Source organism: Danio aesculapii, chromosome 1 (genome assembly GCF_903798145.1).
Source record: "Danio aesculapii chromosome 1, fDanAes4.1, whole genome shotgun sequence".
NCBI classification, from domain to species: domain Eukaryota; kingdom Metazoa; phylum Chordata; class Actinopteri; order Cypriniformes; family Danionidae; genus Danio; species Danio aesculapii.
The window spans coordinates 45,715,991-45,742,466 of NC_079435.1; the positions used below are offsets into that span (position 1 = coordinate 45,715,991).

A 26,476-nucleotide genomic window follows, 5' to 3' on the forward strand; every position below is an offset into this window, starting at 1 on the left:
GCGGCGCAGCTCTCTTTTGAAAACCATTCTGGAGTTTATTTTTTCAACACTGACTTTAAATTGACCGTAGTTTACGATCTACGGGTTGCAGAATCTGTTCAGAGTCATTAAGAAATGCAAAAATCATATTAATCACAATTTGGCTCAGGGAGACAAGCGGAGGCTGGAAAGGTTTACCATTTTTCTAGTAACTCTCCATCAGCAAATCTCTTCATTAAACATCATTTGTCCGAAATGGACCATGCATGCTGAAGACTCGAAGGCAAGTGAAGTGTTGATGAGAGTCTATATGAGGGAAGAATCACACATTTCCAGTGAGGGAGATTGATGACAGCGGTTTGAATTATTACCAAATGCCCAATTGGAGAAAAAAAGGGAAAGAGTGTCTAAAAATGGCTCATGGTAATGTGAGTTACATAAAAGGAGACTGAGTAAATTGAGCTGAAGTAAAGTAAACATAACTGTGGCTACTTCATCGTTTGCTCTCATGTTGAACTCTTGATCTCCTTCTCTTCCATGAGCTCACATTCACACACGGTTGTCTCTGCATGTGTCTCCAACTAAAGCAAACCATCTGTAATCTCCTCTCTTCATGCATGACTAATTAAAAAAATATGAGCCATTATTTGGAGGCGGTGGGTTCATTGCCCGCCATGCACACATATTTCTTTATGAGAGAGTGCTAATGCAAGACCCTGCATGTGTTGCTTTGTTTTGCGCACACATGTGTGGCGGTAACATTTGTTCGTTTGTATGAAAATGGCTGTGGTTTGGCACATTATTATTAAAACCTACAGGGGGGTTGGGAATGATATATCACTTTTTTCGTGTTTTTTTTTTTTCTTTTTCTTTTTACAACCGTTCAATGTGTGATTTTGACCATTTTGAGAGCATGTTTAATTCAGAACACAACAACTACACCGTTAAAAGTTGCTTTACTTAAGTGGGAAAATCTGTTGCATTGAAAAGAGGCAAGTTGCTTTTACTTAAAAATACTAACACCCTCAACAGGAATGATTTTTTTTATATATTACATTCTTGACTATTTTGCAACTACATGTAAGTTATCTGTCATTAGAGTATTAGTAGACTATCTGCTTAAAGAGCCCTAATATTCATTGAAAAAGGTCATATTTTGGTTTTGGGGGTCTCCGACAACAGGCTGATATGCATGCAAGGTCAAAAAACACTTTCATTGTCTTATAACATGTATCTATTTTTAACTAATCATCCCAATAACTTCCCAGTGATGGGTTGCAGCTGGAAGGGCAACCACTACGTAAAGCATATGCTGGATAAGTTGACGGTTTATTCTGCTGTGGCGGCCCCAGATTAATAAAGGGACTAAGCCGAAAAGAATAGGATTTGTTCAGCGATTATTTGTTCCCAAACCCCTCCTTAGCATGATGTTAACCGGCGCTGATTGGCTCGATGACCCAGTCTGTGGCGATTGGTGGACTGCGTTTAGCACGAGACAGAGAGAAAGTCCCACCACGGCTTATCAACACTGTTGAAGTAGTCAGAGTGCAGAGTGTATGTGTGAGCCCAATGCAGGAGTGCATTAAAGCAATGCAGTTAAACACCAGTATATTGCTCTGTTCTTAACCAGGACACACATTCAGTATTAATCCACACAGTGGCACTTGACCGCGTCACATGTGTAGGAACAGCTGATGGTGGCCATAGCAACGACAAACGCCGTAGGATCGCGAGCTCATAAACGTGTTTAAATCCATAAAGAAATCGGCACGCACCGTATTTTCAACGTCGCTTAGATGCAATATGAGAATATAAAGAGTTAACCAGATACAGTACAAGCTGCTTGGAGTGGTTACAAGTAACAAAACGATTAAATACACAATTTGCAAGCTAGAGAAAACAAGGAGGCAACCATTTTGATCACACTTATTACACTTGTGAAATGGAGGAAGAAACTGATCCATGAACTGTGTACTGTAAAGTTCCTGTCAAGCTCTGACAATGTCCCATACATCAATAGTTTTTTTCTGATTCTTCCTTTTGCAAACTGCCAAAGAATCCCCCATTGCAGGGTAGATAATTGCATTAATCACGAGAACATTTACTCATTAATGTTCACTCATCTTCAGCATCATGATCAGTCCCACACACACCAGCACTCTGATAGTGTTTGAAGGGAAATGCTCGTTCACGATTTATTGGATACAGCACAGGACCTATTTGGGATTGCTTTGTGTCATCGTCATTATGAACAGGCAAAAGATCTGGACGAATGACAAATCATTTAAATGACTCTGAGTCAAATCTTTTATTGAAAGATCAATATTTTTAAACAAGGTGCACTTTCAGATTTAAACCTCAGCTGGATGTTTTCATTCACTTAGAGCTGTGTTACAAACTGCATGGAAGGTAATATTCAAAAACCCATAATAAGGGCTCTTTAATATCTGCTAACATCTTATTTTCATGGTCCATCAACCGATATTCTACTGACTAGAAGTACTTTGCAGATCAACTAATTCAACTAAACCTAAAACCAATTTCAGACTACACAATATGAATCCAATTTTAATACACTGTGTTGTTGTGATTCATAAATGACAATGGAATCAGTCATTTTCTCCTATACAGTGGGTCATGATAGGCTTTTGGATCAGCAAGTTAATATACTTTTTAATTAAGTCATCTTCAAATGGAGTTCCTATAACTAAAATCATTCCAAGTTCATGTGGTGTGAAAATGCTTAAAAGCAGTTATCATTTCTGCCATTAGCTATAGAGGAACTATGAAAACATTACTCTGGTGCAAGAGTCTGTATTGCACAGAGCTATGGTCGAAAATCATTCAAGATATCAATTCTGTATCGATTCTGAGATTTTCAAAGTGCATTGTTATTCTTTCTTGATGCTGTATGTTTACAAAAGACCCATACTTCGCTTGCATCCAATTCCTTACAAATACCACTTGAACTTTAAATAACGATTGATAAGGTTAGGAAAGGTTTAAATAAATTAATAGAGTGTTGAGAGTGAGCTGTGTTTACATTTGTGACAAGTCAACTTACGTGACTCATCATATGCACAAGGGCTCTTTCTTGTGAGCGTTTGACTGTACAGTAAAATAAACCTAGTCTAGAGAATCAACTGTTGCCAAAAACCAAGCTCACGATCAAATCAAGGAAGATTAACAATGTTTTAATTCACAGAATCAATTCCTTGAATGATTTTTCATCAACAACCTATTCCCCATCTGGATTGCTTCACAAATACCAACAGAAAGCATGCTTTTTCTCTTTACATTCACTAACACATTTCTGATGTTGACCAATGTACAGATACTGGCTTCTACACATGGCAAGCTCTGGCACTTATGACGTTTCCTTGAAATTTATTAGGATCATTGGTGCTTCCCAATATGCATACTTCTGCCATCTAGGCCATTTGGTATAGATAACATTCCTGGTGCAGGTAGTGTATTCACAATAAACATTCTTTAAAGTGTGCTCTATATACTTAAATTATATACTTAATAAACCTAAGGGTGCTTTCACACCTAGACATTTGTTTTTAAACATGTCTTGTTTGCCCAGTTAGCGCGGTTTGTTTGGCATATGTGAAGCCTGCAATCACACTCAGATCTGCACCATATCAATCGGTCTGAGATCGCCTGAATGAGGTGGTCTCAGTTCGATTGAAACAAACTATGGAGCGGATTGATTATAGTGAGAAAGCAATACGATCCAACAAACTAACAAACCAGGCTGTATCACAGTGTGTTATGGTTATGTAATAGCCATATATACAGCTATATGAAGAGAGAATTATGAGTATGGCGGATGTAATTCCTACCGGTAAATGTGCGTTTCATGTCGAATATGAAAGTGAAAGCATGCTGAAATATTACAGAGAGCTGTTTATCCGTTAGGAAAATTGACGGAAATTACGATCTGATATTTTTTCCATATTTTAATCTTATAATATTTTGTATTAGACCTATTGTTTTGTTCGTTTCTGGACTGACACCTCAAAAGAAAGATCAAGATTGATCTGCTTCATGATCTGACTGCAGTCTCGCCTCATCTGCTATTTCTCTCAATAATTTAAGCCTATAATGCACGTTTTTTTATTAGATTTATTGATTCAATAGATTTTTACAACCCTTGACAACTTTAATGAAGCCACGTATAAGAAAGTCTAACCTCTCTTATTTGTATATCAAGAGTTCACACTTAGATATTGCTTGATAATAATAGCAGGTTTGGCATGCTGTCCTAGGAGAGAACCCTGATAATTGAGCCCAGGGCTCCCGCTTGGTCAATGAGCATATAAGGGGGTATGAGATGAGGGTATGAGGGGGTATGAGGCAAGAGCTCCCCCTGGAAAACGATGTAAGGGGGATATGGGGTGGATTGGGAGTATTTCTCAAAAAAGTAAGATGAGAGAGTAATGCAAGTTGGGCTGTTTATAGTGACTTTGCAATGATCCGATTGGCTTGCTAATGATTACAGATGAGAGACCAGCCACGGTCAATCATATCACGTGCTCCTCTCTAAATTAGTTTATGAAACTTCACTTTTTGACGATGTCTGTGGGTATCAAAATTAAAGTGTACTTTTCAGCTTATAATGTCTTATTGCTTATCATCATAAATTAAAATAACCAGAATACCTGGGACTGAAAATAAACCGCGGAACTCAATGTGAGGAGAGTTTACTCGCATGTGACTTGTTTTAACTGTTTTGGTCCGTTGAGAAACTTGCCATAATTTGCGAAACTTAATCCCAGTTTCGGAAAAAAAAACTATTAATCTACAGGTGTGAAAGCACCTTAAATTTAAGCACAGAATGTTGGAAACCATAGAAAAGGGGTTTAATTAAATGTGCGTAGTGGAGGGGGAAACTGAGAATTAGTGGAAATGCTGTTTCTACGTCACATAGCCTATTGTCAACAAAATGTCTTAAGAAGACCATCAAAATAAAATCTTACCACTAACGTTAACAAAGTAAACCTTTTTAACTAAACAAACAACACATTGATATAAAATACACCACTCCACCTACATACTTTGGTCTGGCAAGACGCAAATACAGATGTGTGGAATGATACAAATGTCTGGTTCTATTGCATTTCTGCTCTCTGACCAGTATTTGGCCAATCAGATTAGAGAACAGGAGCTAACTGTTGCGTAATTATATTTATAAATTCCTTCACCCCTTGATGATTTGAGTGTGGACCTTAAAATCCAGGAATATTTGTTTAAATGAGAATAACAATTTGTGTGAAAGTATTTATCCAGTCCTGACTGCTAAATTTCTGCTCCAGCCAGAATATATATTCTGTATTATTTTCATTTGAAAATACACAAAACACATTTCTTCTACAGTTTTTGAAACGTCTAGTGGATTTTTATCTTCTTTCTTCGGTTTAAAGTTCTATTTCCTATAGGTAATTTGGCTTGATTTTCAATAGGTTATGGTACTTTTGTGAGTTTCAGTAGCTAACATCCATTCCATATAGCTATGTAGTTATTAAAAGTTCTGACACTTACACTGTGAGAAAACTATTGCCAGCTGACAATACTCAACTCCCAGCCGTCTTCTAATATAGCCTCATATAGCCTGGAATGTAAGAACAAGAGATGAAAAAGAGAACAGAAAAAAAGTGTGGCAGTGATGAATCGTGCATGTTCGGGGATGTTGGAGCTTCGTTATGACCATGCCACTCAAAAGTGCATTTGAGCTTAACACTGGGCTATCATGGTTTAAAACCCACCTTTAACCTGTGTAAAGGAACATTTCATAGTTGTCATAGCATTGTATTTTTTTCTGAGCTTATGAAACCCTCTTCTATAGCAATGCTTTTGTGGTGTTATTCCTGCATTTCAGGACCAAACTAGCCCAATGTGAAACAATGCAGAGTTATAATGTTAAAGATGGATGCTTATCAAATGAAAGTCAGTTTTGTGTCTCATACTAGCATGTTCTTTACAGTCAGAAACACAGAGTGATGTTTAAAATGTTTCACGAGTTCAATCTTGCAATAGTTTCAGAATAAAGCGTATTTGGCGTGCTGTCCGGGGATAGGGCTCTGAGCTCGGGGAAGACACCCAATCTCGAGTTATTCCCCTTATCAGGAAACAGAGAGGAATTGGGATTCGAGCGATCTAGCCCGGCCCCAGAACGTTCCCCCCGGGATTGTAATGCTTAAGAGGTGAGGTGACGGGGTGGTGGAGGGATGGTAAAGTCGTAAGATGCTGCAGGTAATACAGCTTTGGCATATATAGGGGTTTGGTCAAGAACTGATTGGAAAATAGACTAATTGTCAATGACGTATTTGATACTGAAACTTCTGCGCGTGCTCCTCCCGAAATTTGTTTATAAAACATCACTCAGTGTTTGTATTGAATGTCAAATGGTTGATAATAACCATTTCAATCTTATAGTAAAAGGTCCTTTCAGGAAAGTTGACTCAGTACAATCACCAACTTATAACATGAGGATTTATGTAAACAGGTTGCAATTGTTTGTCCAATAAACAACAATAACATAGCAAAAAAAAATCCCAGCAGGCAGACAATATTATAAAACAATAATATTATGTTAGATTTAGGTTGTGACATCAGGTGACCAAAATTCAATGTCTAGCCAGCAGCTAAGGAAATCATTATTTTGACGTCCAGTAACGACGTCAAATGACATTGATATTTGGTGGATTTTAGGTTATGTTGGAAAGTAACCAAAATGCAACGTCGAGCCAACATCTTAACCCAAAGTCATATAGACATCAAATACTGACATTTATTTGTCAGATATGGCAACTAAAATCCAACGTCTGATAGATATCATAGTGGTAATGTCCACACAACCTCACGCTATAACATAATTAGACATTGGTTTTAGGCCTGACATTGGGTTCTGACGTCAACCTAATTTTCATTTCCAAACAAAATGCAATGTTCCCTTGAGGTTGGAGTACAAGGTCAATCTGACGTCATGTTGATGTCCTGTGCCTGATTGGTAAGGACATTTAAGGGTTAGTTCAACCAAAAAAAATCTAATTTAGTGTTAATTTACTCGGCCACAAGCCATCAAAGATGTTGGTGACTTTTTCTTGGTCCTTGGTGATTCTTAAAAAGGCAATTTTTAAATAAAAAAGTAAATGCATAAAGTTTGAAATCAATACCCATGGCTCCTGATGACACACTGATGTTTTGTGAATCAGTCTGTGAAAGTAACTGAGCACTATTTACAATATTATAAGTTTAATCCACAGCCTAGTGAAACAGTTCTCAGTGCATACGCATCTTGCTGTACTGTCCACACTACTCACAGGCTAACTTTTTTTTATTTTGATTGTAATAATGCGCACCTTTTGTAAAGCTGCCTTGCAACAATAATTATTGTGCTATACAAATACATTTGAATTGAATTGAACGTAACACATTTTCAGCAAATTGGAAAGGTTCATTCACGACCAAAACATTTGTTCTCTTAAGATGCTATAATATTTACCGTTGTCAGGCAAATGTTTGCAAGTTAAATGCAGGCATTTCAGTAGAAGTTCATGCTATTGGGAATTTCGCAATGGCCAATTTCCCTGTGTAGAAATCTCAAAATAATTATTTGAATTTCCTGCACTAAACAAGAGAGGCCATATTGAATTAAGAAGTTTTTTAGTCAACTGATTAACTTTTTCTGACCTTTTTATTCTGATATTGCAAAATAAGTTACAATTTGTAATTTATGAACATGGAAGGTAGATTTTGTTTCTGTTCTGATATCCACAAACGTATGTCAAGTGTTGTTGGGTGTGTGTTCAAATCAGGACTGGATAAAGAACATTGTGGGGTTACTTGCTTTATTTGTTTTCTCTCCCTCTCTCTCTCCTTTTTGCCTTCAAACCAGTCTTCAGATGGTAAAGTTTAAATTCCAATAAGCCAATTCTTGCCAATGAGCTTCAACTACACATACCATAATGTATAAGAATTAGGTCACTATTCAGAGAGTAGATGGTGTTTAGTGGTTGTCTCAACGCATTCAACCACAAAGGTTTTCATACTGTGAGAATGTACTAAGTAGAATGCACACTACCAAACAAACGTCTTGTATACGTCAAATAATAACTTGACTTCTAGTTGATCATTTGGTATCAGAAGTGGCTTATATGAAAGGCAAAGGCCTCTAGATTACGCTTATTTTACCAAAATAAAACATGATCATGCCTTGATTTTTAACTATTTAATTAGGACAGTAAAGTCTGACTTTGCTTAGACAGAAGTCTCGTCACTTAACAGAAATAATGTCCAGTATAGAATATAAAGTTGTGGTGCAGTGGAAGAAGAATTAATCTTGTGTATGACTCCCATGAGCTTGGACAACTGCATCCATACATCTCTGCAATTACTCAAACAACCTATTAATAAAGTCATTTCAGGACTCCCAGAGTTCATCAAGATTCTTTGGATTCATCTTCAAAGCCTCCTCCTTCATCTTATCCCAGACATGCTCAAATATGTTCATATCTGGGGACTGGGCAGGCCAATCCTGCAGCACCTTGACCTTATTTGCTTTTCGAAACTTTAATGAGGAGGCTGAAAGATGAAAAGGAGCGCTATTCTGCTGAAGAATTTGCCCTTTCCTGTGGTTTGTAATGTAATGGGCAGCACAAATGACATTATTCTTTAGGCCATTAATGTTGCCATCCACTCTGCAGATTTCTCGAATGCCTCAATACTGAATGTAACCCCAAACCATGATTTTTCCTTCACCAAACTTGACTGATTTTGTGAGAATCTTGGGTCCATCCGGGTTCCAATAGATCTTCTGCAGTATGTGTGATGATTGGGATGCAGTTCAACAGATGATTCATCTGAAAAATCTACCTTCTGCCACTTGTCCAAATGATCAACTAGAAATCAAGTAATTATTTGTTGCTCTTACAATTGGGATCAATGACAAGACATTTGTCCGGTACTGTATTTTTTGATTACCCCTGGCAGAATTAACATTTAGATTTAATAAATTAGCACACACTTTTGTCCAAAGTGACTTACAAATGTGGGGGCTTTAAACTATTCAACATGAAGAAGAGGCAATACACACAAGTGCTACTTATGTTATATAAAGGTACTCATATTGCTTAGATAATTATTCAAGTTTCAGACTATGTGCTTAACAGTGCTTCTGATTGGATTGCCAAAAACACAACTTAATTCCAGGTATAGACAGGGCCAGAAAGTTGATTGGATTAAATGTGTGTCTCATACTGTACATTTTACATTATACATGTTTATTGGATGAGCAGCCTGAATGCATTACTGTCCCAATAAATAAGTGAATGAATGAATGAATGAATAAATAAATAAATAAATAAATAAATAAATCCTTTAATCACATCAACTACATTCATGCAAATAATGGTTTGCTTTGGGAAGCACTGCACGTATAACTTGGAAAGCAAATCTGTGGAGGACAGTGGTTTAAATTTGATTCACACCTGAATACCATAGAAGGTAAAGTATTTCTGGTGCGCACGGTCGACTCTGCCAAGACATGCAGCTGAAATAAAGATTATTATATTTTTAACACTGAATCGTGTTTCTGTAATCTGCCAAATCTGTTCAAATGCACAAACATTTTTCCTTCCCCCTATAGTCGCAATACTGCGTAACCTTAAGTGACTTTCTCACACACATTATAGTATGCGTGTTTCATGAGCGAATGCCATATCCATTTCATCTTTCTCTGGCTGACGGCTTGTGAATGTATCTGCTGTTACCGCTAAACATTTGTTGCCCATTTTCTGGACACGCATGTGGCATCGCAACACATGCATGCACATAAATCATCCCACATATGCACATTAGCGCGTACATTCACCTTTTAACCCCCATTATGGGCAAATGTTTGGAATCTCAGACTTGTCAAAATGCATCGAGACCATGTTTCTAGAGAGTCTTTCTCCCTCAGGGCCTCCTGGATTCCAGACTGCTTATGAGGAGAGCCAGAAGCTTCCATCTCTGCTCTCTGTATATATCTCCGTAACAGCTGTGTACACTAATGCTGTGATACACGTACGGTTGCTTAGCTCATGGAAAAATCCCGATTGGGGAACTGCCAAACTGAGTACTTATAAATTACGTTACCTTCTTAAAAACTGTAGGGAAATTTTTGCAAGTCAGCAAATCTGATAGCAAGCGGCTGGGCAAAATTCTAAAGAGAACTGAGGGTTCATTGATTTCACTGATACACTTTGAGCAAGTTGAGGATTTGATTTTGCATAAAAATTGAAATGGCACTGTCAGGTCAACCTAACTCGGGGAGAATGTGTAAAAGTCTTGTGTTTTGTGGTTATTACAACCAAAGGTTTATAATTCTGTCATTAAACATGCTCATTTTTGTTCAAATCCCCTGAAAAATTCATTAATTTTTGAAACAAAAATTAAGATATTTTAGATTAAATATTAGCTTACTTACATGCACATACAACAAGGAAAATAGGTATTGAAAACGTCATGCTTTTTCCCGGGAACAAAATTTCTAATGGAGCTGCTCACATGGAATTGAACCAGGTTTTGATAAATATCCAAACAATACAAACACAAAAATAAAATAAGAAATCTGAAAAATGAGTTGTGTTAATAACACTGGAATGACACAAGGAGAAAGTACTGAGCTACCGAAATGTATTTAATACTTTATATAAAAGGCTTTTTTGGTGATGGCAGCTTAAAGGCGCCTCTCATATGGAGAATGAAGTCACATGAACTGTTCAGACTTCATTCATTTTCTTTTCAGCTTAGTCCTTTTATAAATCCGGGGTCACCACAGCGGAATGAACCGCCAACTTATCCAGCACATGTTTTACACAGCGGACGCTCTTCCAGCTGCAACCCATCTCTGGGAATGTTCAGATTTCAACAGAGTCTAAAATCCTTGTCTTGTCTATGAAATCTGATCTTTATTTTGTATTTTCTATTGTAAGTCAGGTGCTTGGCTAGGCCATTCTACGGCTTTATTTTCTTTCTCTGAAACCATTTGAGTTTTCTTGACTGTGTTTTGGATCATTGTCATGCTGAAATGTCCCCTCTGGTTTCATCTTCATCATTCTGATACTGTAGATGTTGGACTGAAGCAGCGAATATTAATTGACAGTGAGAAAGGGCAGAGGGTTGCTGAAGATTTCAGTCACTGAGATTTCCGCTGCTGTCTGCGCTTTCACTACCTTTCTACATGTTCTTCATGTATTCAATACTTTTCCCTGTGTAATTTTATTTCATCACACATTGCTTCATTTTTGAACTAATTAGTTTTGATTTGTTTGCATAAATGGATTTCTTTGGTTACCAACATATGTTGAAAATTTCAAGTCAACAGCACCTTTAGAAATATGTTTTTTGAGAAAGATTGTGACTTATTTTCCCCCTCTGTATGTACCAGTTGCCAGTGTGTACATCTACTATGTGTGCTATTAGCTATGTTTCTATTCAAAAATGGGAATTTTTGTGTAAACTGGAATATTGCTTAAATAATTCATAAATAAGCATTCTCTTCATCACATTAGTCAAAGAGATCAAAATTGTCACTTCCTGATAAAATGGTGCTAATTGTCAAGAAGAGAAATTGAATTATCTGCAGTATAGGATAAGCAACCATGGGCCTTTTTGTCTTCTGTAATACATGAGTTGTGCCTCAGAAGACAAAAAAACAAACAAAACCAAAACACAATGAAAACGCAGAGTTTTTTTTAAAGGTCTGAAATGGGAGCGCAGATGCTCAATACTGAACCACTTTGATGACATACTTTGGCTGAGGGATGTAATAATGGCCAAAACAGCATTTCAGACAATTTACAATGTGCTCAGTCTGCTGTTTGTCTACTAATACCATCCTATCGGTCCCATTTTTGTTATCACATGATCTGTGAAAACAAAATCACATGACTTTTTTATGTGTTTTTAAGTAAGTATATGTGTTTTTATAGTTTATGCACATTTATTCCTTTCTGAATAAAAAGCTTATTCTATTGACGCAATGTATATTAGTCAATGCATTTAATAATTTAATGGTTCTTTTAAATTGTTTGTTTGTTTAAGTTTTTTTGATTTAAAGTAACACCACTATTTATTTTGAACGATGATTGATGATCATAGGTATTTGTGAAAACTGGCATTTTTATTTAAAACGTTTAAGCAAATAAAAAAGTGTATTGCTGCATAAAGAAGATATTAGTATTTACAACACATCTGTTTTAGAATGAAAAAGGCAGACCCTTATTTTAGAATTAAAGTTTTTTTAATTGTTTGTTTGTTTGTTTGTTTGTTTGTTTGTCTGTTTGTTTGTTTGTTTTTTCACCTTTTTATCTAAAGTAATTTTTTTAAGTAAAAACAGAATTTGTTTTGAGCGATGACTGATGATCATATGTATTTATGAAAACAGACATCTCTATTTAAAACTATTAAGCAAAAACATAACACAAAAACAAAAATAGATATTAGTATTTACAACACATCTGTTTTTAAAATGAAAAAGGCAGACCCTTATTTTAGAATTAAAGTTCTTTTTAATTGTTTGTTTGTTTGTTTGTTTGTTTGTTTGTTTACTTGTTTGTTTGTTTGTTTTTCACCTTTTTTATCTAAAGTAAAACCAGAATTTGTTTTGAGCGATGATTGATGATCATATATATTTATGAAAACAGACATCTCTATTTAAAACTATTAAGTAAAAACATAACACAAAAATAGATATTGGTATTTACAACACATCTGTTTTAGAATGAAAAAGGCAGACCCTTATTTTAGAATTAAAGTTCTTTTAATTTGTTTGTTTGTTTGTTTGTTTGTTTGTTTGTTTGTTTGTTTGTTTGTTTGTTTGTTTGTTTGCTTGCTTGTTTGTTTGTTTGTTTGTTTTTTCACCTTTTTTATCTAAAGTAAAATCAGAATTTGTTTTGAGCGATGATTGATGATCATATGTATTCATGAAAACGGACATCTCTATTTAAAACTATTAAGTAAAAACATAACACAAAAACAGATATTGGTATTTACAACACATCTGTTTTTAGAATGAAAAAGGCAGACCCTTATTTTAGAATTAAAGTTCTTTAAATTGTTTGTTTGTTTGTTTGTTTGTTTGTTTATTTGTTTGTTTGTTTGTTTGTTTGTTTGTTTGTTTGTTTTTCACCTTTTTAATCTAAAGTAAAACCAGAATTTGTTTTGAATGATGATTGATGATCATATGTATTTATAAAAACTGACATCTCTATTTAAAACTATTAAGCAAAAACATAACACAAAAATAGATATTGGTATTTACAACACATCTGTTTTAGAATGAAAAAGGCAGACCCTTATTTTAGAATAAGGAAGCCGCTGTAAATAGAACAGAGTGAGAGGTGCCAGTGTGTGACTTTTTTCCTGTTTTTACACTCTGTGTGTTAAAGCTGGTACATTCTGTACATACATACATACCCAGCTTATGTGGTCTGATGTAATACAGTATGTTCTAATGCACAAGGTCTACATTCGTCTAGCGTACACGTCACAAACAAAAATACACCAGCTTACATATGAGGTGTGTAGAAATGCACTTGATCACACCTGATCAGTTCTATTTCTGATTGTTTTAGGCCTGTTCTGGTTTATAAATAGCTGATAAGAGCAGTTCTGTTCTTCTGTAGTTCCCCTTTGTCTTACCTTGGGATTTGCTGTAGTGACACATGCACAAACACATTCAAAAGAGTGCTCATTGACTACAGTATTTAGAATAGACTAAAAGCTGAAATTAACTAAAAGCAGATTGTCTGACTGAACAAATATAGCAGAAAAAGGTGTCACACTTGCTCATATATAAATATACACTTCCCAGTTCGCAATGGCGATCGTGTTTTCTTGTTTCTGTAGAAGGCAAAAAATTGTGGGAGTATAAGAAGTCCAGCATCCGGTGAAGTTCAGTCTGTTATGTGCTCCTTTAATTTGCAATGGCACCCTGCTAAATATACTGTCCACTAAATATAATTTCAGTTCAGGCTATTTCCACTGTCCTTTTCTCTGCACCACATTTTTTTGCTGTTGGAATTTTTAGTCAAGCCATGGGTGAAAATGTTTAGCTGGACATAATGATTTTGATATTGCTGATACAAAATGAGGGATAATTCAAGAAATTTGGCTCACACTTTATTTTGATGGTCCCTTTGTTGACATGTATAGTTTCTTATAGTTAGTTAAACGTCTGTTGAAGGAGCATATCAACAGATATTAAGCAGACAGTCTACTAATACTCAGATGGACCATCAAAATATAGTGTTATCGAAAATTGTTATTTTATTATCACTCAGTTGTTGTAATGTTTGCTTGAGTATGGGTAAATTATGAAAAGGAGTTTTAAAACATCAGAACAATATGGATGTTTCCTGTTTTTTTAACAGTTTGTCCTTTTATTTGTTTATTTATTTTCTTGCATTCGAACAATAATTTACAAAACATATTCACAAAAATGTTATTCAAAGCAGGGCTGCACAATACATAGTTTCAGCATTGATATCGCAATTTCATCATTCGCAATAGTCACATTGTGAGTATACGCAACGTCGAGTCTGGATTATATATAAATCCTTTTGCAAGTGTTCTGTGACTGTGTGAGGGTTTTAAAAGCATTCAGGCAAAAGAAATTGTAAAATGGTTGGTGCCAATGGAGTAGTGGAAAGTGCGTCTGCACATGCGACCCGAGTTCGAATCCCGCCTCGAGGTCCTATGTCGATTCTTGACCCCTTTCTCTGCTCCCCACACTTTCCTGTCAATTCTCTCTACTGTCCTATCAAATAAAGGTGAAAACCCAGAAAAAATTATTATAAAATAAAGAAATTGTAAAATGTTTGTAACTTTCACAAATTAATAACAATTAATTTTATAGAATTGTTTTTAAAACGAAGACTACACAGTATTATATTTACATTTGATTATTCAATTACACTGGAAAAAAAACATTATTCAAAGATAATTGCTTGGATTTACAATATTTTCTGAAGTTAAGGGGTTGTAAACTATTTATTTGGGCTGAATTTAAACAAATTAAGTTGAACATCAACACAAATAAATTGTATGCAACAGTTTTGCCGCTGTCAATTTTTTTCAGTGTACTGTACAGTATGCCTGAATACAATTCGACTCCTTTGAAAACAATACAATAATAATAATTTAATTTGAATCTTTTTCTTGATTGAATTTATTGTTGATTGTTTTGTTTATGCATACGCACGTCCTTACAGAATCATCCCAATCAATCTAAAATTAAAAATTCTTTCCATATATTCAACAAATCTAGTGAAATTGTATTCCTATCACAAAATATATTGCAGAATGAAAAAAATATTTTTTTTCTGTAACACAAACAAATTAATCTGCCAATGAGGTAAGTAAAATAATCATATTTAAAACAAAAATATAAATAAATAAATAAATAAATAAATATTTTATTTACCCTAATTGGCAGATTATTATTATTATTATTGTTATTATTATTATTATTTGTTTTTATGAAAAGACATAATTTGGACTAAAAATCTGTCTAGAAAATGTTTATTGGTTTAAGATTTTTAGATATTTGGACTACAAACAAGACAGTTCAGAAGGAAAATATTTTTGCTGTGTATTTACCAACTGTCAATGATCCACATGGTGGTGTTGTAATAAGAAATTTGAACCAAATATATAAATCAGAAGCTTATTTTTTATCAACATCTTTATGAATCATTTTGCTGCTGTGCCGTGCACCATTGCTTCAATCACAATATCAGTGATTCTGCAATATATCGATAGATCACAAGAAAACCAACCATGATATATCATGATTTTTGTAAAAAAGGGGAAAAATGCATCAATGTTATGATGCATTTCTTTTATTTACAGCATGTTTATAGAATTGCAACAATGTAAAACAAGAGCATTGTCAAACAAGCTTAAAAATGCTGATGTGCAGACAACAGTTTGTGACTGAAAAGATCACATCTCTAGCAGCAGAATCTCAATTTTGTGCAATATGCGTTTAAGAAAATACTGCCAAAATAGTAATTTACTGCTTTCTAGATTTCTGTAAACTTAAAACACTTAATACAACTTGAGCAACTTATTTTATAAAAAACATGGAAACATGTTATACTTAGCCCTGGCTTATTTTAAATAATAAATCAGATATTTCCACTAGATATATATTTTTTCTGAGCACGTATCATGTTTTAGCAGTGAAGAACATTAGTCTATTTAAAAAGAGCAGAATTTTTTTTTTATTTTTTTTTTGTTTCCCTAATATTTTTAGCCAAAATACTGCAAGACAATCTACAAGACTTTGCCAACATCTGTAAGGGTTAAATAAGTGCAAGGCCCTTCAAATGATATGTTCGTGCCCTATTGATATCTTTATCTAATATAAATTTCGTCGGATTTAAAAAGTTTGAGCACATATTCCTGTATGAAGTCTCACAGCACTGACCGCGGGCAAGCGTGAGCGATATAGCGAAGTGAAAGAGCGTCTGTGAGGAAGAAACTAGCGGAAAATTCGGGGAAGCTGGATGGCTAAAACACACAAATACCTTGGTCCAGCTTGGACAGAAGAATGTGCCCCTATGCCTGAGATTTTCACCATTGCAATGGTGCCTCATCTGTCAGCGGTTTACATGAAACTGGTGTATCTATGATCTGATAATCTGTTATTATCACCTGGTGGCGGCTGGGTGTAGCTAAAGCGATAAACTGCAGCAGTCAGTGTGAAAGACTGATTAATTGATTCAAGTTTTTTGTAAATTTAGATAAATATCGATACTTGGCACCAGAGTATATATCGTGGATGGAAAAAACATGATAAGTTGCCATATATTTTGTCCCACCCCTAATCCAACATCCAACATACTAAAACTAAAACGAAAGTCACTTCATTTCATGAGCTCTTGGGGCCCCCCTGGTGTCCTCGGGGCCCTAAGCAGCCGCTTAATTTGCTTATGCCTTGGGCCAGCTTTGATTTGTGAAACACACTTGTCAGATTTTGTTTCAGAGTTCATGAGGTGTAAGCATAAGGAGTGCTCAGGCGTGTGCTCTTAATTTTCTGTCTGATTCAGGCAGCTAACGCTGCTAACAGCTGCTCTGACTGACTGTTTACATATTGCTAACACACATGCTTGTAGGGGCGTGACGTGGTGATGTGGAGCCGATCCGTGAATTACCTCATATTATGTTAGCTGACCAATCAGAGCCTCTTGGGGGTGGGCCTTCGGAGGAACTAAGAAATATGACTGTCATTTTCATGTTAGCTGAATAGCTGTATATAATCAAAGTAAAATATATAAAAAAAATTGTGATGTTCTACAAGTGCAGCATGAGCACACATTGCTTTGCATCTTATAAACACAACCAAACCTTAAAAATATACTCTGGACCACCCCTTTAAGGTAACTTAATCGACTTGAATGAATGAACTGTGTGGAACCCTGTATTTTTTACAGTGAATATCATGCAGCCCTAATTCAAAGTAAAAAAAAAAAAGTAATTGGCAACAAGAATCATTTGATGATATATTAAAACACTGTATTTACAAGGATAGTTCACCCCCCAAAAAATTAAAACTATGTGATTATTCAACCTCATGCTGTTCCAAGAGATACCTTTGAGCAATTTCTTCTTTTCCGAGAAAATTCAGGTTGTGTGTTCACGAGTGAACTACATGTTGCTCTGCTGCTGTATATTGCTGAGATCTTTATATTGTGGATTGGGTAACTAAGGCTGAACAAAAAACTAAATAAAAAATGGCAAGTCATCTTCTCTGTGGAAATCTTCACACAGTTACAAAAAATGTGTATGTACAGCATCTTTAATTGTTGGTGAATCTCAATATATTTCTGACAAACATTTCCACTCATTTGAATCACAGTATTTCAACTTGAACCAATAATGTCAAATCTTTCATTTCAATTACCTTGTGAATTAAACTTGCCTGGAACACAGCTTACTCTTGTGCTACCAATTAATCACTTAATTTGGACAACCATTGCAGTTCAAACCTATCAACTGCTTTAATAATGTTACAGCTTATTTTAAACAATTAGTTCGAACAAGCCAATATATATAGCTCCAGGAACTATATACCCCACCCCAACCCCCTGAAAAAATGATGTAGTAAATGTCCACCCTGAACTGACACAGAAAACAAAGTTGAACAAAATCATTTTTCACTTTTTTTTGGAACACAAAGGTAATCTTCAAGCTTTGTATGATTACAATTGAACCCTTTAATTTGTGTTCTGATGGATTTAAACATACTTTGAATGACATAAGTAGAGTAATTAATCACAGTATTTTCATTTTTGAATGAATTATCTCTTTAAGGATTACTCTGCAGCCCCAAAATGACATTGGATTTGGTCATTATAAACTGCAAGTTAATCAATAAATAGGTGTCGTAGCTCTGCACAATCAATTTGCTCTTTAAGATATAGCTAATAACATGTGATTGGCTTCCTTTTGTCATTTGACAAGATTACACTCACTTTATCACTTAACAATGAAGCAATGTTTATACGTGATGAAATGGACAAAACACTATGTTTTCATGATAATCAGGACATTAAAATTAAGTACAGAACTGTCCTGAGGGGAAAGAAATGTGACGTCTGGTCACCCTACTAAAATGAGATGTCACATATCTGTCCCATATATTTCCCATTCAAATTAAGTTCATTGTTGCTTTAGACCCCACTGACGTGCATTAGTGTGAACAGAAGCAGCTGAAAACAAAAAAACCTTTAAAACAGCTTTGGGTGCTCTTTACAAAAAAATAAATAAAGAAATTTTGTTGATAGCATTTTTAAAATTGGGAATAATTCATTGTATTCTAATAAACAGCTGAAAAACTCGCTTAAAAAGCAGTTTTTGATGCTCTTCCCAAGAAAGAAGAGAATTGTTAATGATATAATTTTCAAAATTGGGAATGATTTATTAATGTATTATAATAAAATGTTTCGTTTTTGGAAGAAAAAGGAGGTACCAATCGGGTGAGAAAGAACAGGAGAGGCAGATGACAGATAGGGGTGGAAAAAGAGTGAAACATCTGATGAGTCAGTTCTAAAACCACACACATCTCTCCATCATCCTCTCTGGCATGTCTGAATACTGTTGCTGAATTTTTGGAGAATGAGAAATGTGGAGATTCCACATGTAAAGGCGATTTCTTCCCTGTAACTTCTGCATTCATTTTTTCCTTGTGAATCAGACAAGTTGCCCCACTTTACAGACCCAGACAAGAGAATTTACAGGTTATACTCAACACATCCCATCATTTTTATCAGTCTATACAGTAGCATTCATGGTGTGTGTTTTTCAGTGCTTCAGATTCCTCAGCTCCAGTGGGTTGGGACAGTATGCGTCTGTTGTACAGTTCAAAATTACTGGAATTGCTGTGAGCCATTCACATAGTTTTACATACTATACAGGCAGGTGTATGTGTGTGCATGAGTGTGTATGGGTGTTTTCTAGTACTGGGCTGCAGCTGGAAGGGCATCTGCTGTGTAAAACATATGCTGGATCAGTTGGCGGTTCATTCCGCTGTGGTGACCCCTGATGAATAAAGGGACTAAGCCGAAGGAAAATGAATGAAAACAATAAAACTTGTGTCATTCACAAATAAAAATGCATTTATTGGAAACTAATGGGAAAAAAGTGTAATCGAATGGTCATTTTGGCACGCAAACAAATTCTAATCTCAAGTTTGAACACAACTTAGACTTAGATTGGTGACTTTTTCCTTTCACAGTATCAGAATAAAACTCAAAAAGTCAGAATTATTAGCCCCCCTTTTAACTTTTTTTCTTTTTTAAATATTTCCCAAATGATGTTTAACAGAAAAAGGACATTTCTACAGTATGTCTGATAATAATTTTTTCTTCTGAAGAAAGTCTGATTTGTTTTATTTCGGCAAGAATAAATCTCGCTTTAAGCTGTATAAAAGTGTCTTGAAAAATATCTAGTCAAATATTTTTTACTGTCATCATGGCAAAGACAAAATAAATCAGTTAAATAAAATCCTTTTTTCTAAACTGTTGCCAAGTGTCTTCTTGAATAAATAAATAATGTTAGTTGTGTATATACTGTATATACATATACAGTTGAAGTCAGAATTAGTACCCCCCCCTCTAATTATTAGCCCCCCTGTTTATTTTTCCCCCAATTTCTGTTTAATGAAGAGAAGATTTTTTTCAACACATTTCTAATCATAATAGTTTTAATAACTTAAGTCTAATAACTGATCTATTTTATCTTTGCCATGATGACAGTAAAAAATATTTCACTAGATATTTTTCAAGACACTTCTATACAGCTTAAAGTGACATTTAAAGGCTTAACTAGGTTAATTAGGTTAACTAGGCAGGTTATGGTAATTAAGCAAGTTATTGTATAAGGATGGTTTGTTCTGAAAAAAATATAGCCTAAAGAGACTAATAATTTTGACCTTAAAATGTTGTTTAAAAAATTAAAAACAATTAATTATTCTATCCGAAATAAAACAAATAAGACTTTCTCCAGAAGAAAAAATATTATCAGACATACTGTGAACATTTCCTTGCTCTGTTAAACATCATTTGGGAAATATTTAAAAAAGAAAAATAATTCAAAGGGGGGCTAATAATGCTGACTTCAACTAAATTTATGTATTTATGTATGTATGTATCAGATATCTGACCTGAATGCAAACCGCTTCAGAGGGTTTTATATAATTCATTATTAATAATAATCTTAAATAAATACAGTCATGTTTTGCAATATTCCGTAATATGCGTTTTACATTCTGAACATTGCACAGGTTAATTATAATCATAAAGCTCAATTATAATCATAAAACATCCACTAACTTCTGGTTTACGGGATTATAGTGCTCTCTATTCAGGCTTTGTCATAATTTTAATTGAAGCGGCGAAAAGGAAGTGAACGTGACTTTCTTTTGACTTGAGAAGCAGGAAACTTCAGAGAGGCCATAAGACTGTTTGATCTCAATAAGAGCTGCTCGCACAATAGAAACTCTCTCTCGCTCCATGTGTGTGTGTGTGTGTGTGTGTGTGCGTGCGTGCGTGCGTGAACAGGCGAGGATCAGGGACGCCTGTTGACGGGACTTGTTGAAATTACCATAGCAGAACGGACTCATTGTCTTCTCTTTTCACAACATCATGTCCCACAATAGCGGCTTTCAGCCGGCCCCGCGACTTAATGAAGACCTTTAATGATATGCTAACGGCGCGCCGTTTTAATTACAGTTTAAAGCAGTTAAGTAGCGAACAGAGCCGTGCAGACAAATGAGCAGTAGCCTATTCCTTCGAGACCACTCTCACTTTTGACTCATGAAAAAAAAAAAGATGATTTCACATTGAGTTATATCAGAACTCGTGTTTTGCGCACTTTGGTGACTATATGCTGACCTTAATTTTTTAATTTATTAACATTGATAATTTTATACCGCTGATTTATTTCGACTTAGCTAGCCTTCATCAAGATAGGTATGAATTTATTTAGTAGTCTAGGTTTTTTTTTCCAGGTCGTGTTTTTTCAATATGCCTTTTCTAAATTAACCAACAAAGCAAGTATGAAGTAGCTCGAGTAATTGAATTAATAAATAAAAAATAGCCTATTAAAATATTTGGTAACACTTAGGTTGTATTAGTTACTGTTAGTAAATGCATTTACTAACATGAACCAACAATGAACAATACATTTACTACACTGTTTGTTCATAAGGTTTGTTAATGAAATTAAGTTTCTGATTCTGATTCTGAAAATTCAGTTGTTTATCATAGTTCATATCAACTCACGGTGCATTAAACAGTGTTAAGCATAAATATGGATGTTAATATTGCACTTGTAAATGCTGAATTATGAATAAATGCTGTACAAGTATTGTTCATACATAGTTTGTGTTAGTAAATGCATTTACTAATGAACCCTATTGTAAAATGTGACCAAATATTTATATAGTTAGAATTAAAATATTTAATATTTTTACATTTAAATATTTATTTTATTTATTTTATATTATTCCCTCATGTTATACTTATTTATTTATTCATTCATTTATTTTTGCTTTGTTCATTTATTATGTCTGTATTATTATTTATTTATTGTTTGGCCGGAAGTCAAAGGAAAATTATTACATTTTTATTTTTAGAGGTGGGGATAAGTCAGAACGTTAAATTCTTAATTTTATATGCTTCATTCTATTAATTTATCTATGGTTTATGCTGCTTGGTTTGTATAAGTTGGTATTTAATGCATTTCAGCATGTGTGATTTTTTTTATATCACTTATGACACTGATGTATATTACACTATAATAATTTTTTTTTTTAAACACATCCCATAATTTCTAAAATATCAACGTCTACCAAATGGTTGATATGCCGGTGGTAAAAGTACCGGAATTTATACATATAGCCTACTAGGAAAATATGAAGTGAAAGACCAGTTTATTTAAAAACATTATCAAAATAAAACATTTTTGAACACTAAATCATCTTTATTTTTTGAAGTATGCCATAAAATATTTCAAATTCTCATTTAACATGTTTTCTTGTTTTTCTTTATAGTAAAACAAAAATCAAGCGTAGTAGTGCAACAGAATTATTTATTTTGTTTTTGTTTTTGTAAACCAACAATGCTGTAGTGTAAATATTTTTTTTAAATATTCTAAATTTGGTAGGCAGTTAAAGGGTTAAAGTCTGTTGTTTGAGCCAACTGAACTTTATGAATTATTACAGAAATTTTTTTTTTGGATGTAATTAAAAAAATATATATATATATTTTAATGTTCATTATGTATTATTTGAAGATTATTGTGCATAATGTAATATACATTTCTACGAATTTATTACTTATCCTATTACTAATTTTATCGTGTCCATAATTGTATGGCAGCAGTGCAGACAATAAACTGTCTCGCCAATAAAGCCGGCTTTGACAATTGAACAGTAGCTCCACCTCCGCTAGACTAGAACAGCAAAAAGCCCACCTGAGGGTGTCCTGTGCGGGAAGGAGGAGTCTCTTCCTCCAGCCTCCCATTCCTAAACAGTGAATCAGTCTGTTCATTCACATTCACACGCGGGAGTCCGTTCACAGCTCTCTCAATCTCTCTCTCTGCTGAAGTGAGGAATTTTTTGCCCTGAGCAGACAGGAAAGGAAATCAGTCATGGATTTATGTTTTGCGCTTTGGTCTTTGGACTTTCTATAAACGTTATTTAATTCGGAGGAACTTTTTTTTCTTTATGTAATTCACATCTTATTGGAATATGCCAGTTTTGCTGTAATGTTGGATTAACGCGAAGAACACTCGTCAAGCACATCGCAAGGACTATCGTGATTCATAGAAAACACAACATGATCCTTACTCGTAAGTACACTTTCGTATGTTTAATAAATGTTTATTCTTCTATTACCATGAACTCTTATACTTTAAGAAAATGTATTTGTCTCTTTATTTACTCTACAGACGTTTAAACGCACTGGCTATTCCAGTGCATCACTTTCCACAGGTTTATAAACTTTTTATTATTAATAATATTTTGTTATTATTAATATTATTATTATTATTATTATTATTATTTAATTGGCCCAGTTTATAAGATTAGGTCCTCTTAAGATATTTCATATCACACCTTAAACAACATCAATAATGATTTGGCTTAATTGACTTGAAGTGAATTTAAACTAAGATACGATAAATCATAATGTCATATGAATATCAGCATTTATTGAAGTTGTTTCTGATGTCCTTCGCAATACATAGCTCAGCTGTTTTAATGTAAATTGCCTAATTTTAGCCATAATCGTTGTACCAACTTTGCTACTGTCAGGTGATATAATGGCCATGCCACACTCTTTGCATTTATGTGTATATCTATTGCATAGTTTATTGCTTGTTAATTCATATTCATCTTACAACATGCAAGCTTTGGGAATTGTAACATTAGTAAGAAATAATCTGACCAACAAAAAAGTTTGAGCCCAAGATCGTGTTTTAAGATCACTGAAGCAGAAACAGGTATATTTACGCATTAACATCTTAGAATATAGTGATTGAAAATGACTATTCAGAATGCACACTATACTTTTGTATTGGTGGTCTTTTGGGGAGTGCGTTTAATAACGTAAAACCTTACTATAGTAACTAAAATACTCTAGTACATTACTATAGTTTGATTTGGTTAATCGTGGAATGATTTAAGTTCTTTATAATTTTCTTCTCCTGTTATTTTCCTGTAGATTTTTTATCTCTTCCTAAAATTTAGTGTGCAAGAGTGTAATTATTTGGGTGGTGCGTGGGATACGTTTCACGCGCTGCCGGCGCTCCAGGCTGTCTGATAAGAAATCGCGACACGTCTCCATTGGTTTTGAGTTGATTTCACATAGTTCGGAGATAAGAGTTTTTCGTCAGTGCTGCGCGGTCTGCGTTCTCTTTCAGACTAAATGAGAGTTGGGGGAAGAGTTGCTGCAATCTGACATTCCCAAAGAGCGCGCGCGGAGTAAGCGATGTGCTATTCTGAACGCACACAGCCTCTGTATTTGTGTGCGCGCGCGTGTTCAAGCATCCCTATAGTTAAATGCAATAGGCCTATACATGTTTTGTTTAATTTCATGAATGAATTAAATTAATGATTTAATAAACAGGTAGAGGTCAGAATAATTATGTTGTTGTTCATATTACCATACCTATTGTTTATCATACCTGTTGCGTGTTTGTTTGTTTGTTTGGTAAATAAAATTTACCAACTTTTGTCAGTGTTTAAGTAGCCATGGAAACAATTCAATACTAAATAAAATATTCTATACTAACACAAATCTATCTAACATAACTAAAAACATACAAAATAACACAAAATATTTCACTTGAAGATTGAAGAATGCAGTGTTTCAAAGTATATGATTTTTTGCGGCGACACAGTGGCTCTGTGGTTAGCACTGTCACCTCACAGCAAGAAGGGCGCTGGTTTAAGTCCCGGCAAGGTCAGTTGGCATTTCTGTGTGGAGTTTGCATGTTCTCCCCATGTTCGGGTAGGTTTCCTCCGGGTGCTCCGGCCCAAAGACATGCTGTATAAGTGAATAGAATAAGCTTAATTAGTCATAGTGTATGTGTGTGAATGAGTGTGTATGAATGTTTCCCAGTACTGGGTTGCAGCTGGAAGGGCATCCACTGTGTAAAACATATGCTGGATAAGTTGGAAGTTCATTCCGCTGTGCAACCCCTGTTTAATAAAGGGATTAAGCCGGAGGAAAATGAATGAATGAATGTTTTGTTACTGTGAAGGTTCCATGTCTGGTGTTTTTCTTGTTCAATCTAAGCCGAGGTCGATAAACTTTGGGTCATGTTAACTTCAGGTGATAAGACAGTAAAGCAGGTCAGTGAGGAGTCAAAGGAAAGAATCCCATGCTTAAAACATGTCACTTTGAAGTTGATATACATGCTCAACCTGGTAATCTAAGGTCATGGATTTTCCTGAACATGATAGACTCAAAGAAAACACTCCAAATGGATCCTTCATTTCAATTTTATAAATATGCAGGCAGTTTTTTTGGTCACAAATGTCGGTTATTGCCTGGTGATTGGTCTTTGTAACCAAGCTGCTGTTGCTTTGGGATTGGTTGGTGTATGAGAAGGCCTCTGTGAAATTAGAGCAGGGTCTATCTTTCTTCGCCCCTTTAAGCAATCTTTTGATCATAGATGGAATGGATAGAGTGGCATATCACTGAGCGTATCCAATCATCTAACCTGAGACCAGCAGGGCATGACACAAAGTGGCCAGTCACCAGACCTGGCCAAGCTGTCTCCAGGTCAGTGATAGCTAATGTTTAAATCTGTCAGAGAGTCTGAGATGCGCATAAATGGACCCATCTGCACATAGGTTTGTGGGATAGCAGTGCGGTGTTGAGTGACTGTGGCGATGGCGTAACCTCATGATCCCCTGTGTTTGTGACCAGATGGAGAGGATCTTCTCATTTCTCAGAGCTATCTACCCCCATATGTCTGGAGAATGCCATGCCAAAATATGATATGCGTGATCCTCAGTAAATGATGTATGACTGCTCTTGATCTGCAGATTTTAAAGTGTATGTGTGGAAAGATGAAAGATAAAGAGCTCAGTGTCTTGGAGGCGGTTTAGCAAATAAGACATCAGGTCACATGAATCGCTGATAAAATTCCTCCTAGTTCTGCTCAAAGACGGATATTGATGTTTGTCGGCTGCTCATGTGAAGCAAGGACTCTTTAACTAGAATGGGACCATTTACTGGATATAAAAGGCCTTAAAGGGATAGTTGGACCAAAAATGACAAATCTGTCATCATTTGATCACCCTTTACTTGTTTTACAGGTTCTTTCTTCTGTTGAACACAAATGAAGATATTTTGAAAATGTTTGCAAACATATAACCATTAACTTCCATAGTATTTGTTGTTTTCTACAATGGAAGTCAATGGTTTTC

The 26,476-nt window shown here is 35.0% G+C and overlaps 1 protein-coding gene across 3 annotated transcripts in view; it reads left to right on the forward strand.

Annotated features, from left to right (window-relative positions):
- Window positions 1-26,476, forward strand: part of dlc1 (DLC1 Rho GTPase activating protein) — a 209,771-nt gene that overhangs the window by 146,180 nt on the left and 37,115 nt on the right. Inside the window, exon 1 of one of the 3 annotated variants that reach the window (XM_056461071.1) lies at window positions 23,088-23,388. The exons of the other annotated variants lie outside the window; for them this stretch is intronic. Coding sequence (XP_056317046.1) covers window positions 23,376-23,388 — 13 coding nt within the window. The 5' untranslated portion in view covers window positions 23,088-23,375. Of the gene's footprint in view, window positions 1-23,087; window positions 23,389-26,476 lie in introns of those variants that run through there. 3 annotated transcript variants of the gene reach the window in all.